A 14,196-nucleotide genomic window follows, 5' to 3' on the forward strand; every position below is an offset into this window, starting at 1 on the left:
ATTGTGTCCTGAAATTTATCTTAAATATGAAGAACTAGTTTTGCATGTGTCAAATAAGCGGATCATTTTCGCATTTATTTGTAAAAAATAAAATATATTCTTACATATTATTATTTATAGAAAATAAGTGACACATTATAATATTTTATGTAATGTGCATTTCTTCCAATATTTTAATATCTTATGAGCAACTCTATTGTGATGTTTGTGATGATTGTGATAGTTGTAACAATTCGTAAATCTTGAAAAAGTAAAATTAGCGCGAATAATTTTATTTTTATTAGGGATGAAATTTTTATCTCCTCAAAGGAGAAAATGAATTGGAATTTATTTTTCCCAAATTTGTCTAATAATAATGTGAATTTTGCGATATTTTAACGTGATCATTCTATATATACGCGAAAAATATAATAAAATATTGTGTTTTACAGTGTTAGTGAAATCTGATATTATTTTTATTTAAATTATGAATTAATTATAACTATCTATCATAAAATATATGTTACGTCTTGTTATATAATCATATTTGTTATTCATTAATTATTGTTATTCATTAAAGCTCTATTCTGTTATTTTAAATTTGTACATTTTATTAAATATATATATTTTTTATAATGTACTATTACTGAACTTTTTTTAAATAAGTTATGTCTCTATAATCTTATTCTTAATCTGCTAATTTTAAATTTTATTTTAATAATACACACACACACACACACACACACACACACACACACATATATATATATATATATATATATATATATATATATATATATACCCTGATATTTAAAAAAAAATATCAAGATGTAACATTTCTTATATAGATTATTTTTTAATTTAATTTTAGTTTATTTTTATTAATTTTGATTTTTAATTTTAAATTTAGATGATGTGTTTGTTACTTTTATTTATATGTATCTAAACTTTTTATTATGGTATACAATTTATGTATATATAATTATAAATAATTTTAAAACCGATTGTTTTAGTAAATTCGTGGTGTAACGTGTTTCTATGTTACACTCAAAATGCAAAATCCTTCCATCGATAATACTAACATTTTTATTTAGGATTTCTTTCCAATTTGCGCACCATGCGTATGATCTCAAATAATAAGCACTCTTATCATGTAACAACACAAAGGGGACGCGTACTATTACGTTACGCGCAATTTGCATTTTTATTTACACGTATCAACGCACACACGCGTAAATCACATGACTTGCATATACGCAATATCGTATTGACAATAATAATAGATGTTTAATTGAGAATAAATGCATGTTTTTGATGCAATATCGAATTAATGCAACAGAATAAAAATGCAACGAGATTTTGCAATATGTTCGAATGCTCAAGGATAATTACATCAATAACAAGTGTACTTAACGCGTGAGAGAGTTACATATATTATTATAAATTCACTTAAAAATAGTAACAAATATACAGTGTCCCAAAAATATGTAAATTCCTCTAATAAAGGCATATTTTTTCCTTAGTGAGAAATTATCGAAGCATAATTTACGAATGCTTGAGAAAGATTTTTCGTAATATTTATTTAAATACTTTCAAGATATCCTGTATATATTTACTGTGTCGTGTTAATTTTTAGTTAGTTTTGCAAAGTATGGTGAAACAAAATTGAAAAAAATATGAGCTGTTTATCGATTGATCATTTTTTTTCTCATGAATATAATATATATTTGCGAGCAACTTGCTTGATCAAAATTCATATAATACACTATATCAAAGATATAGGTAATTATTTTAGGATTAATCGCTATATAATCGCCACACATTTCTCATTTTATTTCCAACGTATACAGTATTATCGATGTAAGAGAGATATATAACAACGTTCGATATTACGCGTACATCTTTAACAATATGAGTAAAATATTTGCATATACATATACATATATATACACATATGTATATGCATATACAGGATGAGGCATATCTTTCCAATAGAGTACACATCTAAATAATTTACACTAGTCCTTTTTATTTTTACTTTTATATATATATTTATTTATTTGATATTTTACTTATTTATTTATTATATATGTGTTTAGAATTATAGAATTTTATTTGTCATCACATTTGAGTATATTCTGCTTACTTTTCTTTTCCTTTTAATCCTTGAATAATTTTGGAGCACGAAAAATTAATAATTTTCTATTCTATCCTATTCTATTCTCTTCTACTTTGAATATTTTTGTCACGCTATCGAAAATTTGCGGGAATATTTTTAAAGATAAAATAATATTTAAAGATAGGATTATATAGTAACGAGGAAAACATTCGCCCAGAGTTAAAATGTTTGAAATTTCAAAAATTTCATCGAGATCTCGTTAAGTATGTATTTTTAAATTTCAATTCTTTTATTTATAGATATATAAATAGATACAGATGTCAGATCTTTTTTAGACGGATATTTAGGCGTACACTATTAGCTGCTTCACCCTGTATGTATTCACATTACTAACGAATCCCTCGTTATTCCTTTCTCAAGGCAGAAATTACTCAGGACTTATTCAGTCGTAAAAATAAATTAATTAAATAATTAATGCATTATTATATTTTCCTTTAAGTAAATCAGACTTGTGAGAATTGTCACATTGAAATATCCGCGTGGGATTTTCGTTTCATATATTTTAGAAACAATTTAGTATAAACTTGTTACAAACTTAAATATCACAAAATGTGTTCGATTTAAATTAAATACAATTTGTGATGCGCATCTTCACAAAATTGTTTCAATATACAATCAAGGAGTTATGATCTATGAACATCGTGCTTAACACGAAATTATGCAATGCGAAATAAATAAAGATGATTATTAATGAATTATTATGCGATTAATTATTAAGTTATATCAAGTTAATTATTACTAAGGAGTAATAAAACGATGAATGAGAATTTCGACATTGTGTATAATCGGATGAGAAAAATTGTGCATTCTCATTGCGCATAATATATACATATTACATGATCGAAAAAATATACAGTCAGCTTAATCGATTAAGTTGTACTAGAATCATCGTCGGGAATAATATCTTGCTCTTTCTTTTTTATCTCGTAAATAACAACTGGTCATTGCGTGAAACTAGAATCTTATCTTCAAACACGCATTGAGATCTTGGAGATGCGCTGTTCTTCGCATGCACTTTACCTTTCCGACATAATATATTCGACTCGCGCTTACTACGATGTTTTCTTACATTCGCTATAGAGGAGCGGATATATAAAGAGCATCGTTGCGAAGAAATGTTGGACGCTTATGAGTAAAGATATTTTCGCGAAAGTATCCTCGATATTCGTTTAAATATCATTTGTTTGTTCTCTTTCGCTCCCTTCTTTTATCTTATTGCAGCAACTCAAACTCTTCAGATTCGTACAAATCGTCCTCCAGTGTTTCGCGATCGACGAACGGACTCGTTGACGGCAAGAGGCCTTCGACGACCTCGATACCATGCTGGAGATCCTTGCCGCTTCCCTCGCAGAACAGAAACATTGGATAGTTCGTCTTCTGATTCGGTATCACAAACTGTAATATATTAACCTTGAGATCTCTTTCCCGTTCCACTTGATACCTTGTTATCTTTTCTTGTAAAATTAAATATAAACTCTACCTTATCTCTTTATTTACCTTGTTCTTATAGATGGGTTTATTCGACTTATTTTCTATTTTTAAAACATTATGACTCATACATCAAGAAGAGATATTGGGATCTTATCTTATTTGCTGTATTAAATTGCATTTGAACAATCATATTAGGATTAAAAATATGCACACTTACTCGTTGAATCGTTTCCATAAAGTCGGTGAGCGATTCCTTATTGGGAAAGTAGAAGCCTACGCAACAACTAGGATCCATTTTCGAGAGCAACATCTTTCTTGGCGACGTGCAATGGAAGCTTGTCAATGAAAAATCATTTTTCCACACATCTACGGTCTCCTGTATGAGTAAGTGAACGAGTGAATGAGCAAGCAAGTAAATAATATCCAATGTATTCTAGGATAAAATGTTTTCCGAGCAATTGATAAAGAGTGCTAAAAAAGAAATACAAATAATATAATTACAGAATGATTCAACATGATAAATATATGATATTTAAAGTATAAATTGAACGATACAAAATAAAAAATAATTAAATCTAAAAAAATTTAAAGATAATTAAGTGTAAAAAATTTAAAGATAACTTTAGCGAAAAAATTGTATTTAAGTATCTCAAACATTAAAATGTGATATTTATAAAGTAATGTTTTAATTTGAAAGATTGAAAATCACCTGACAATAATGCGGATCTAGATGAATCAATTTATCGTCCTGATAGCCAATGAAATAGAGCGAGTGTCGCGGTCTACCGCCAATCACGCCGATGCACGTATCCAAGGTTAGCAACGATGTTAGACAGGGTGCGTAGACGGGGTTCAACTTGTCAGCGCCAAGTCGTAGAGGCACCAATAGCACCAGCGCCTTCCATTTACCATCGGAAGTGCGACAAATATTCTCGACGTCTTGCAGATATACTAGAAAATGTTTAATTTAATCGTTAATTTGATACAGCATTTTTCTATTAAATTTGACATAATGTAAAATTGATATTGTGCGCAAAACGAATAATATGTGTTTTTATTACATTTTATATATAGTTTTCTCTTGATTAATGCCAACCTGCACAATCCTGAGCAACGTATACCGCCAAGTGATCAAAGTTGCTATTGGATTGCTTGCTAGCGCATTCCACAGCCTGACTCAAGAGATGCGCGACCGAGGAAGGGCCATACCAGTCGCCCGCGCGTTTTCCCGCAGAAGCACCCAATAGTACCAGCCTATGTATGGAAAACGGAGATTCTGATTGATCGCCGAACCATTTGATAATCATTCGATGATTGCGGTCGTCCAGCCTCTGTTGAAGAGTCTCAACCGGTTGTTCCGGCCGCCATCTCCATTCTAGAATCAGAAAGTTATTTAGCTCTATATAATACAATAACAGTCAGATTGCAAGCTATTTGTTGCATTTATCGAATAAAATCGAGAGATAAAAAAATTATCAAAAGAATTACAGAATTTAAAATTCATAATAACCCTTATTTATAATAATATAATTTAATTGATTTTCATTTTATTTTTTAATTTGATCTTTTTAAATTATATAAAAGAAGTTATCGTTAATTCTGATAGATTTGATTAACGAAATAAATTTTAAAAATAAAAATAATCACCTCGTCCGAGGAAATGACAAACCAACGCTTGCGCTAGCATCATTTGTCCGCTGCGCAACATGCAGCCCCAGCCGCAGTCTGTGGTGAAAGTGGAGCCGTTCAATATCTGAAATTCTCGCCTGTATGTTAACCAAATACGCGATACAAAGTCTCTCTTAAATTCCTCTATCGTGTTCTCGAAATTGGTGGCGTCCATCGCCAAGGAAACCTGACTCCCTGTTCCAACTGGCTCTAAAGCTTCCGACGCCCTCTCCAAAGGATCCTCCGATTTTTTCAGATAACATTGACCTAGTAACCATACTGGAGATTCCTTAGAGAAGTTTGTCTTTATCTTCACAGTCCATCCTTTATTACAAAAAGAGAGTTTTTATATTAGAACTTTTATGTTATAAGAAAATTTATATATATTTTATATATATAATATAAATTAATATTATACACAATCTAATCTGTCTTTCTTTAATATAAGATTATTATTATAATTATATTATTATAATATTCAATATAATGTTTTAAAACGTACAAAAGCTTGAAATATAAAAATGCTGTGAACAAAACATAAACTTTATTGTGTCTGATCAAACATACAAACCATATTTAACATTGTTCCACATGGAGAGCAATTTAGTCTTGACTTTGCTGTCGACCTCTGTAGCTGCCATGGTGTCGTCCAATGGCATCTCGGATGGTCCGAAACTTCGGTCTGTGATGGGAATTTGCATAGCCGGTACACGGTCTGGGATCATCCCGGAAAATAATCCAAAACTCGGACCGAAACCACCTAAGGCATAACATCCGGTGTTTATATTAGTATTCTATGCCTGATATCTTCAATATTGTTATCTTGAGATAAAGACAAAATTATTTTATATAATACATTAACTTACAAAATTATTTTATTTAATACATTAAAGAAAAATAAATTATGATATCCTAATAAGAGATAGTAATTTATAATTTTATAATAATTAATTATTAGTGATATAGTAGTATTAATAGTGATGGTAATATTATAATTTGCACAATAATATTTTACTATATATTACTATACTATTTACTATATATTATTTTATTTTAAAAAAATTAAACTTTTTATATATTAGAGTTATCCTTTATTAATTATTTTAATTTCTCCTAATTATATTTAATATTGTTATCTTTATTTTATATGAATTACTATTCTATAATTTTTTATTTTTTATATACATCATTTTATTAATGTTATTATTATTCTGTGTGTTAACGCCTGGCCTTATGATTTAAATAATCCAGATAAATGGCTCTGAAATTAGCATTAGCAGACTGTTACAACACGTAAATCATCAAAGTAAATAAATTAAAAATTCTGCCTGTTGCCATTTCTGCATTCTTATCTTGTTTGCAAAGCACTTAGCATGTAACTGTATCCAAGTATAGGTGTCAGTGGATTATTTAGCCTGCAATACTATTAACATGGAGTCAAATATTTCAACACACAAAACAGCTAATATTAGTAGGCAAATTTATCTCTCTTTTTAGACAAGGAAGCACACATTCTTTACTTTGTAAAGGAAAGAAAATAGAAGGCAAAGGCGATACTGAGATCTAGTAAAGAGCTAGATATTCATATAAAAAAAATGTGACAGTGGAATTTATCCATTAATATTCTGATTATGACATGCAGCTAATTAACTTCTAATTTCAGTTTCCCTTTGCGTTGTCACAAGTGTGTTTGTACTATACGTCTAAAGAATTTAATTTACACTCATTACGTTGCATTTAATCGAATCAATTGTCCATTTGTATCCGTTAATTAATTCCTGTTTAAAACAAACGTAGTAAATTCTGCAAAACAGCCGCATGAATAAATTAAAAAAAAAAATTAATAAAGTATATAAAAATTTTATAAAAAATTTTATCAAAGTTCCCAAAAAAAAGCTGTACCTTAAAAAGCAAGGATGATCAAAGCTTCCACACAAGATTCTGTCTTATCGTCGACAATCATCTCCTGACGCTTATCGTTTAATTTTGCAATAAGCATAACATACATTCAAGCACACAACACGCCCTTCGCGTCTCGTTGAACTTTTGCATCCAGAATAAGGTAAGCATACAACACCCTGGCTGTCGGCGGTGGACGGAGAGGAAGCTGGGAGAAAAGTACAGAAATATCGCGGCCGAAGCGGCGAAGACCAACTGCCAAAATCGAGTAAACAGCATGACGTTTGCTCACCTAACCTCTCCCGCGACGAATGCACCTGGCCGTTCATGCTTGAGGATAGAAGCGATGGGTGCGTCGAACGGGAGAGTCGCGGAGACGACGCTCCGCGGTATCTCGTTGATAAAAGGACACGTGCGAGCGAGGACGAGCGATATATTACATCTTCCCGATCGAGGTCGACCCGCCGCGCGCGCTGCCGATTGATTCTACGAGACGCCAGCAACAGCGTCAGACGTCAAACGCACTTGCCCGCTGAAATTTCCCATTGGTTCCGCCATCGCTGGTCGAAAGAGTGTCGGCCAATCAGCGACAAGTCAGCCAGGATGCAGAATTTAACGCCGCAGTGGCCTATCTAGGTCGAACGGCGCAGTCGCGGGGCGCGCGCATGCGCGCCGCGCGGCGTAACCGACCGCGCATGCGCGTCGATCGCGCGGTGCGGCCGGCCGCGCATGCGCATCAATTGCGCGGCGCGCGGTGTAACTGGACGCGTTTTTTTTTCGAGCGATCTCGCTAATGTTATCTTGCAAAATCACAGCGGGAGCGACGATAAGACGAATGCGAGGATTAAGAGGCGATCGACTCTTCGAGGAACCTGATGAGAGGAACGTTAATCACGTCTCCATCGTCGCGTTGCGTCCAATTCAAAGCGTTGAATGATCGAGGTTGAGATAGCTCGAGCTGCGAATGCGATGCATCGAAACTAATCGATCAGGAGGTATTCTTTATTTTTTTTTAAATAAAGTGTTTTTAAACGAATTATTCTTACTTTAAGAGACGCGGGAAATTTAATTGATTTTTTTATTACACAAAATCCACACAGCATGCATATCTAAAAGACACCCAGAAGATATCCTGAAGATATCTTTGGGCGATTGGACATCTTGAAGATGTCTTCTGAATGTTTTTTGAACATGGATGCTATATGGGAATGTACGATGTTGGTCTTTTCATTTATTCCATAGAATATTATTTTAAAGACCCATACAGCACAGAATGTTGTAGTAATATTGCGGCAATATTGCAATGTTGCTGCAATGTTACAACAATATTAATAATATTACTGCAATATTCTGTGCTGTATGGAAAAATAATAATATCCCAGCAAACACAAGTAACAGTTATATAACTGTTAGTTATAATTTCCCACTCAACAATATAACTGTTACATGTTATGTAACAGTTATATTGTTGAGTGGGAAATTACAACTAACAATTATATAAATGTTACTTGGTGTTTGCTGGGATAGATGATTTTATGGCAAACAGTGACATCTATATATCTATATATTCTATAAAATTATTTATACACAAAATATTCTCCCCCTCCTTCCTCTCTCTCTCTCTCTCTCTCTCTCTCTCTGATCACATTATTTTTGAATAACACAGCACAGTGTTGCAATATTGCCGTAATATTGCTGCAACATTAGGATTATATAATCTAGAAACCTATATATGACATATAATTATTCCGGAAATCTGAGATAATATTTTTGATATACATGTTTCATATCTCACTTTGCATGCAATATAATTATCAATATTGATCGCTGCTATAATATCTCAAAAGATATTATATATATAATTTCATATCGCGTGTTTGGATACCGCATTTTTTTACGATATTCCGTACGATTCGCGTTCGAAATAAATTCCCGCGGTGCAGTCATGCGATTCTATTTGCCTACATTTGTTCCTGTTCAAACTAATTTTTTTTTTTCTTATTATCAGAGCGAGGCACACAATGCAACTTGGACGTTATCTTATCGGTCAACACACGCATGGACGACTTATTGGCATCTCAAGGCGAATTCGCGAAGATGAGTCGAGACACCTGGGTACGTCGCTGTTTACACACTTTTTCTCTCCTGGAAAATAAAGAAACTCGTTCGAAGAAACCGATGTCGTGCGATCGCGCGATATCTCCTGTGCTCGCTGTTATAGAAACGAAAATCAATAACAAGATCGTCCCATTTATTCGACCCACGTTCTCGCATCTCTCTCCCTCTCTCCCGATTCAATTCTGTCGTTCTAAAAAGATAATCAGATATCTCGGGAGTATAAAAATCCACTGCTAGACGCTCACGATTCAACTCCACGTGTGCCAGGATCAATGATCCCGAGACAAAGGAGCAGGATTGAGAGATCGCGATGCAACTTATCGTACCTAATTCAAAGTTAAAACAAAATTCACGATCAAGCGTCTTTATATCTTTTTTAAAAAAAATAATCAATATGTTATTCTTCATCATTTAATATGTAATAATTAATTTTTGAATGTTATTTGCGTCGTTCTTCAACGCTTGTGGCGTTATTTGCCTTTTGTTAAAGTTTTTTATGACTAAAACAAAATGTCAGTTTTCGCTTTAAAGTGAAAATTTTCCTAAAATGTAAATTTCTTCATCTCTTTAAAATCATCCTCCTTATTTAGGGTGGAAGATAATTTCGCGGGTCGATTATATAGATTATATCCTGCATCGGATATAAAATTGGTCGCAAAGTCGCGACTTTGGCGGTTCAGAAATCGATCGACGCAAACGCTTATAACGGATCTATCTTTCGTGGAACAAACGACGGCGACGCTCGCAATAATTATACGACGAGAAGCGATTAATAATCAATGCGTGATATTGATCAATTTGAAGACACGGATTAAGAACGATATCGCGATGTAGGTCGACGGCTTAATTACCAGGGGCTTTTTTTATTTTCATAGAATCGATGATGGTTCTCGCGACAAATCGGAATTCTCCGATCTCGATTAAATCCCTGAAGGGTCAATATTGATGCTCGGCACGTATATCACGTGTCTCGGACATGAAAACACATCCCCCTAACAGTTAAACGGATCTCTAGCGAAACATTTAATATAGTGAATTTATAATAAAATAGAATTTTTCCAACGCGTTAATAATAAAAAAAATATTAAAGTATAGAAAAAAGATTTCTCTCTTTTTTTTATCTCTCTCGTATTAAAAAAAAAAGCAACACGAGGAAAATTATTCTCTCCTTCGGTAAAGTCTTTGCGATAAATTTTTATGAATTTTTTTATCGATATTTCTAGTATCGAAAGCTCTTAATAGAATTAACGACGCTTGCTGGAAATGAATCGCGACAGGAAACAGATACGCGATAGAACGTGATTGAATCGTCGATTACGCGAATCGCGCTCGAGTACGAATCAATGTTTCATCCGGATAATAATAATAATAATAATAATAATAATAATAATAATAATAATAATAATATTAATAATAATAATAATAATAATAATAATAATAATAATAATAATAATAATAATAATAATAATAATAATCGCAGTTTTTAAGTTATATAAGCGATAGCGACTCGTTTGTCTTCGATCGCGCAAATCTGGCGCGAATAATATGCTTATTTCGCGGGATGCAAGAGAGGGACGATTGTCTAAAATTAAAATTGATTCGAGAACGTAACATAGGACACACACACACGCGCACATATGAAGTACGAGAAAACGTCATTCTCCTTTCTTCGATATTCCATGTTGCGACGCAATCCTAATTATGGCGCCGTCGATATTTTCTCGCGACCTAATTCCGGTTCCGGCTAAAAGTATTATATCTGTACGTGACGTATCAGTAAGGAACACGTAACATGATAAGTTACACGATTGTACGTCGCCTAAGAATAGGGATCTATTCATCCTCTCTCTCTCTCTCTCTCTCTCTCTCTCTCTCTCTCTCTCTCTCTCTCTTTCTTTCTTTCTCCGAGGTTTCGTAATAAAACCGGAAAATCAGGATAGGATGAAGAGATTTGCGTAACGGCGTCTCGCGATATGCGTTTTCTTTGCATCCGCATTAAGTGAAATAGCTTCGTGCCCCGAGCCAAAAGAGCTTTACATGCCAGAGCTTTCTCTCTCTCTCTCTCTCTCTCTCTCTCTCTCTCTCTCTCTCTTTCTCTCTTTCTCTATTTCTATGGGTCCATTGTCGTATTTGCCCCGCCGTTTCATTTCCTACCGTCAATCTTCCTCTGTATAATCCCTCGCGAGCCCCGATTCGTGTTTCGCAACAGAAGCTCCTCGCAACAGCCTCGGAAATTTCGGACGCGCTAAACACCCTGATAATATCCCGTAAAAGGTCCGATCTCTGATTTTCAGAAATGTATAAACTAACTTCGAAAGTCGTCCAAGACCGAACCTATCTGGGAGGATTTAAGTTAAATCGAAATACCTTAATGTGTTCTCTGAAAATATAATTTTGGAAAAACGCAAGCTGATACGCGGATTGAAGTTTCGCGACAAGTTTATACGTGCTATAAATTTTAAAACTTTTCGCGATATAAGAGGGAGAGTGAGGGAGAAAAAGAAACTTACTTACGACAAGTAATAATGAATAAGAAAATCACAATAATGGAAGATCGAATATAAATTTCTCGAAGAATTTAAAAATTTATTTAATTTGTTAGAAATTCTATCGATAAAACATTAATGGAATTTTAATTCAAAGTTCGATTAAAGAAAATATAAATTAGGCAAAACAAAAAATTTATAACAAATAATAGAATATTTAAAATAATGAGAGATTTAAAATAATTTAATTTATAACAAATAATGAAATATTTCAAGTAGAAAGAATCTATCGATAGAATAGAAATTTGAAAAGAATTTTAATTAATAGTTTAATTATAAAGACAATATTGGAAAGTAGAGATCCTTTAATAAGTAATTAAAAAGCCAAGATTCCCGATTTGTTGAGGAGATTCTATCGAGAAAACTTTCGTAGGATTTAATTCGAGATTTAATTACAACGATTTGTAACGCGAGGAGGACCGAAAGTTTACAATAAGAAGTGAAAAATCGACTATAAATTCGCACTCTCGGGAATCCGTCGAGAATAAATTTTAAGGTCACGAGACGCTCCGTGTATTTTACATAACGCGATTCATAATCGAGCCTTCCACTCGATAACGCGAAACGAAAGAGATGAATGGAGGGCTTTGCGCATAGCGTGCCCCGCATCCAAATATTTCAGCAATATTCAGGAATATCGGAAGCGCGAAAAGAGTCGCGTGGAAGACGCGGATCGCGTCCCATTGCATATTGACATTTTCATTATCTGTCTTTTACGTTTATTCGCGCGCGCGAGCGATACCGTACGATATGCCATACATACACGCATAGAAATACACGTACACATACTTTCGCGTATATATATATATATATATATATATATATATATATATATGTATACATATATATGTATTTCCACCGTGAAAAGAGAAAACTCAGCAAGCAGAGCGGGTAGGTAGCCTACGAGCGCGATATTAAGCCCGGATCAATAAAATGACTTATCCCTATTGCCGGACTTTGTGCAGCATGACGTTCCTATTTGCAGCACGCAATGATCCGACGACGGAGAGAGATATGAGATCGAGTCGATTTCGAATTTTTTCAAGTCGATACTTTACAGGAAAAAAAAATGTAAAGATTCCAAACGTATGTTTCTATGAAGAAGACTCGAAGACTCTGAGAGGAAAAATCGATTTCTTCAGAATTCAATAGTTGCTTGATTTATCAATTTTTAGAATTTTAGAAACTAGAATTTCTAGATTTTTCCGAAAATTAAAAAATTGTCCTTGAAATTTTAATCCTCGAAAGCATCAGAAAATTTTGTTTATACTTAAATTGACTATTTTCTTTCTCAAAGTTTAATTTGTCAGAAAAATTCCATAATTTTAATCGTTATATAATTACTCGAAATTGTTAATTATTTAAAAGAAAAAAAGTCTCAACATTCTTGTTGAAAGAAAATTAGTATAAAATTGACTAATATAAGATATATTGGCACAATAAAAAAAAAATTCTGTTGCTCTCAGAAGATCTTGAATAGCTTATATATCTGAACATCATTGAAGAATTTGTATAAAATTTAAAAATCAAGCATAACGGATGTATTGTAAAATTAAAGGTTCATATAACATCAAAGCATATAACACTATTATTTTATATTTCTCTCGTAACAAGAGAACGATGATTGATTCGATTTGTAAACTTCTCTTTCTCTCTCTAGCTTTCTGGGCAACGCGATTGCAGTTTTCTCTCTTTCCTTCGTGCACTTCTGTCTCTTTTTTGCACAATACCATACTGTTTCTCTTTTTTCCTTTTTTCTCCAATATTATATTTCAGTTTTTCAAACTGAATTGAAAAAAATCGACCGTAGCCGCGCGCGTGATGATACTTGACACCCTGTCATGTCAAAATTCAATTTTCTCTCCGAGAAACGTGTTATTAACAAAGACGAGGGAAATTCTCGTGTTCGCGTTTCGAGCCGAAACAGTGGGGCTCATTCAGCATATGCTTCAAGTAAGGTTCCCACTTCTCGATTCAAGAGAAAGAAAGAGAGAGAGAAACTGCAAAAGGGGGCGGAAGGAAAAATCTTAACGACACGAAACGGACGAGAAACGCTCTTCACTCGACTCTTGTGTCTCGGATGACGACTCGCGACGAGGCGAGGAAAAGGAACGAGGAGTGGAGAAAAGGGCGGCTCGAGAGGTCGACACGTGCCTTTCACCCCCGGAAAATTTCACCCCAGAGAGAGAAAGAGAGAGAGAGGACGAGATTCCGGGTTCGCGACTCGGAAAATTGCGGGCGGCGAAGGAGAGAAAAATTGCATGAAGCGTGAAAATTATACGTACGGCACTGTCGTCGACGAGAAGCGGCCAAAGAGAGAGAGAGGGTGGCGGCTCGAGAAGGGGGTGGTGGCCCGCTCGTTCCGGCCCGTTCGTT

At 33.7% G+C, this 14,196-nt stretch overlaps 1 protein-coding gene across 4 annotated transcripts; it reads right to left on the reverse strand.

Annotated features, from left to right (window-relative positions):
* Window positions 1-2,366: 2,366 nt before the first annotated feature.
* Window positions 2,367-7,673, reverse strand: Atg4b (Autophagy-related 4b). Of its 4 annotated transcripts, XM_083093920.1 has the most exons (8): window positions 7,449-7,668; window positions 7,160-7,364; window positions 5,829-6,017; window positions 5,237-5,581; window positions 4,686-4,964; window positions 4,299-4,540; window positions 3,807-3,965; window positions 2,367-3,553 (listed from the first exon to the last, which is right to left on the reverse strand). In XM_083093920.1, exons 3-8 carry the CDS (start codon window positions 5,980-5,982, stop codon window positions 3,371-3,373), a joined length of 1,362 nt encoding a protein of 453 aa, XP_082950046.1. In that variant the 5' UTR covers window positions 5,983-6,017; window positions 7,160-7,364; window positions 7,449-7,668; the 3' UTR covers window positions 2,367-3,370. The 4 variants fall into 4 exon arrangements, with proteins under 4 accessions (XP_082950046.1, XP_082950045.1, XP_082950047.1 ...); XM_083093919.1 differs by lacking the exon at window positions 7,160-7,364; XM_083093921.1 differs by lacking the exon at window positions 7,160-7,364 and having other exon boundaries at window positions 3,543-3,612; window positions 7,449-7,670.
* Between the last annotated feature and the right edge of the window lie 6,523 nt (window positions 7,674-14,196).

This window comes from Camponotus vicinus, unplaced genomic scaffold (assembly GCF_025532165.1).
Source record: "Camponotus vicinus isolate PSW18456_S1 unplaced genomic scaffold, iyCamVici1.0 SCAF_3, whole genome shotgun sequence".
Taxonomy (NCBI): Eukaryota; Metazoa; Arthropoda; class Insecta; order Hymenoptera; family Formicidae; genus Camponotus; species Camponotus vicinus.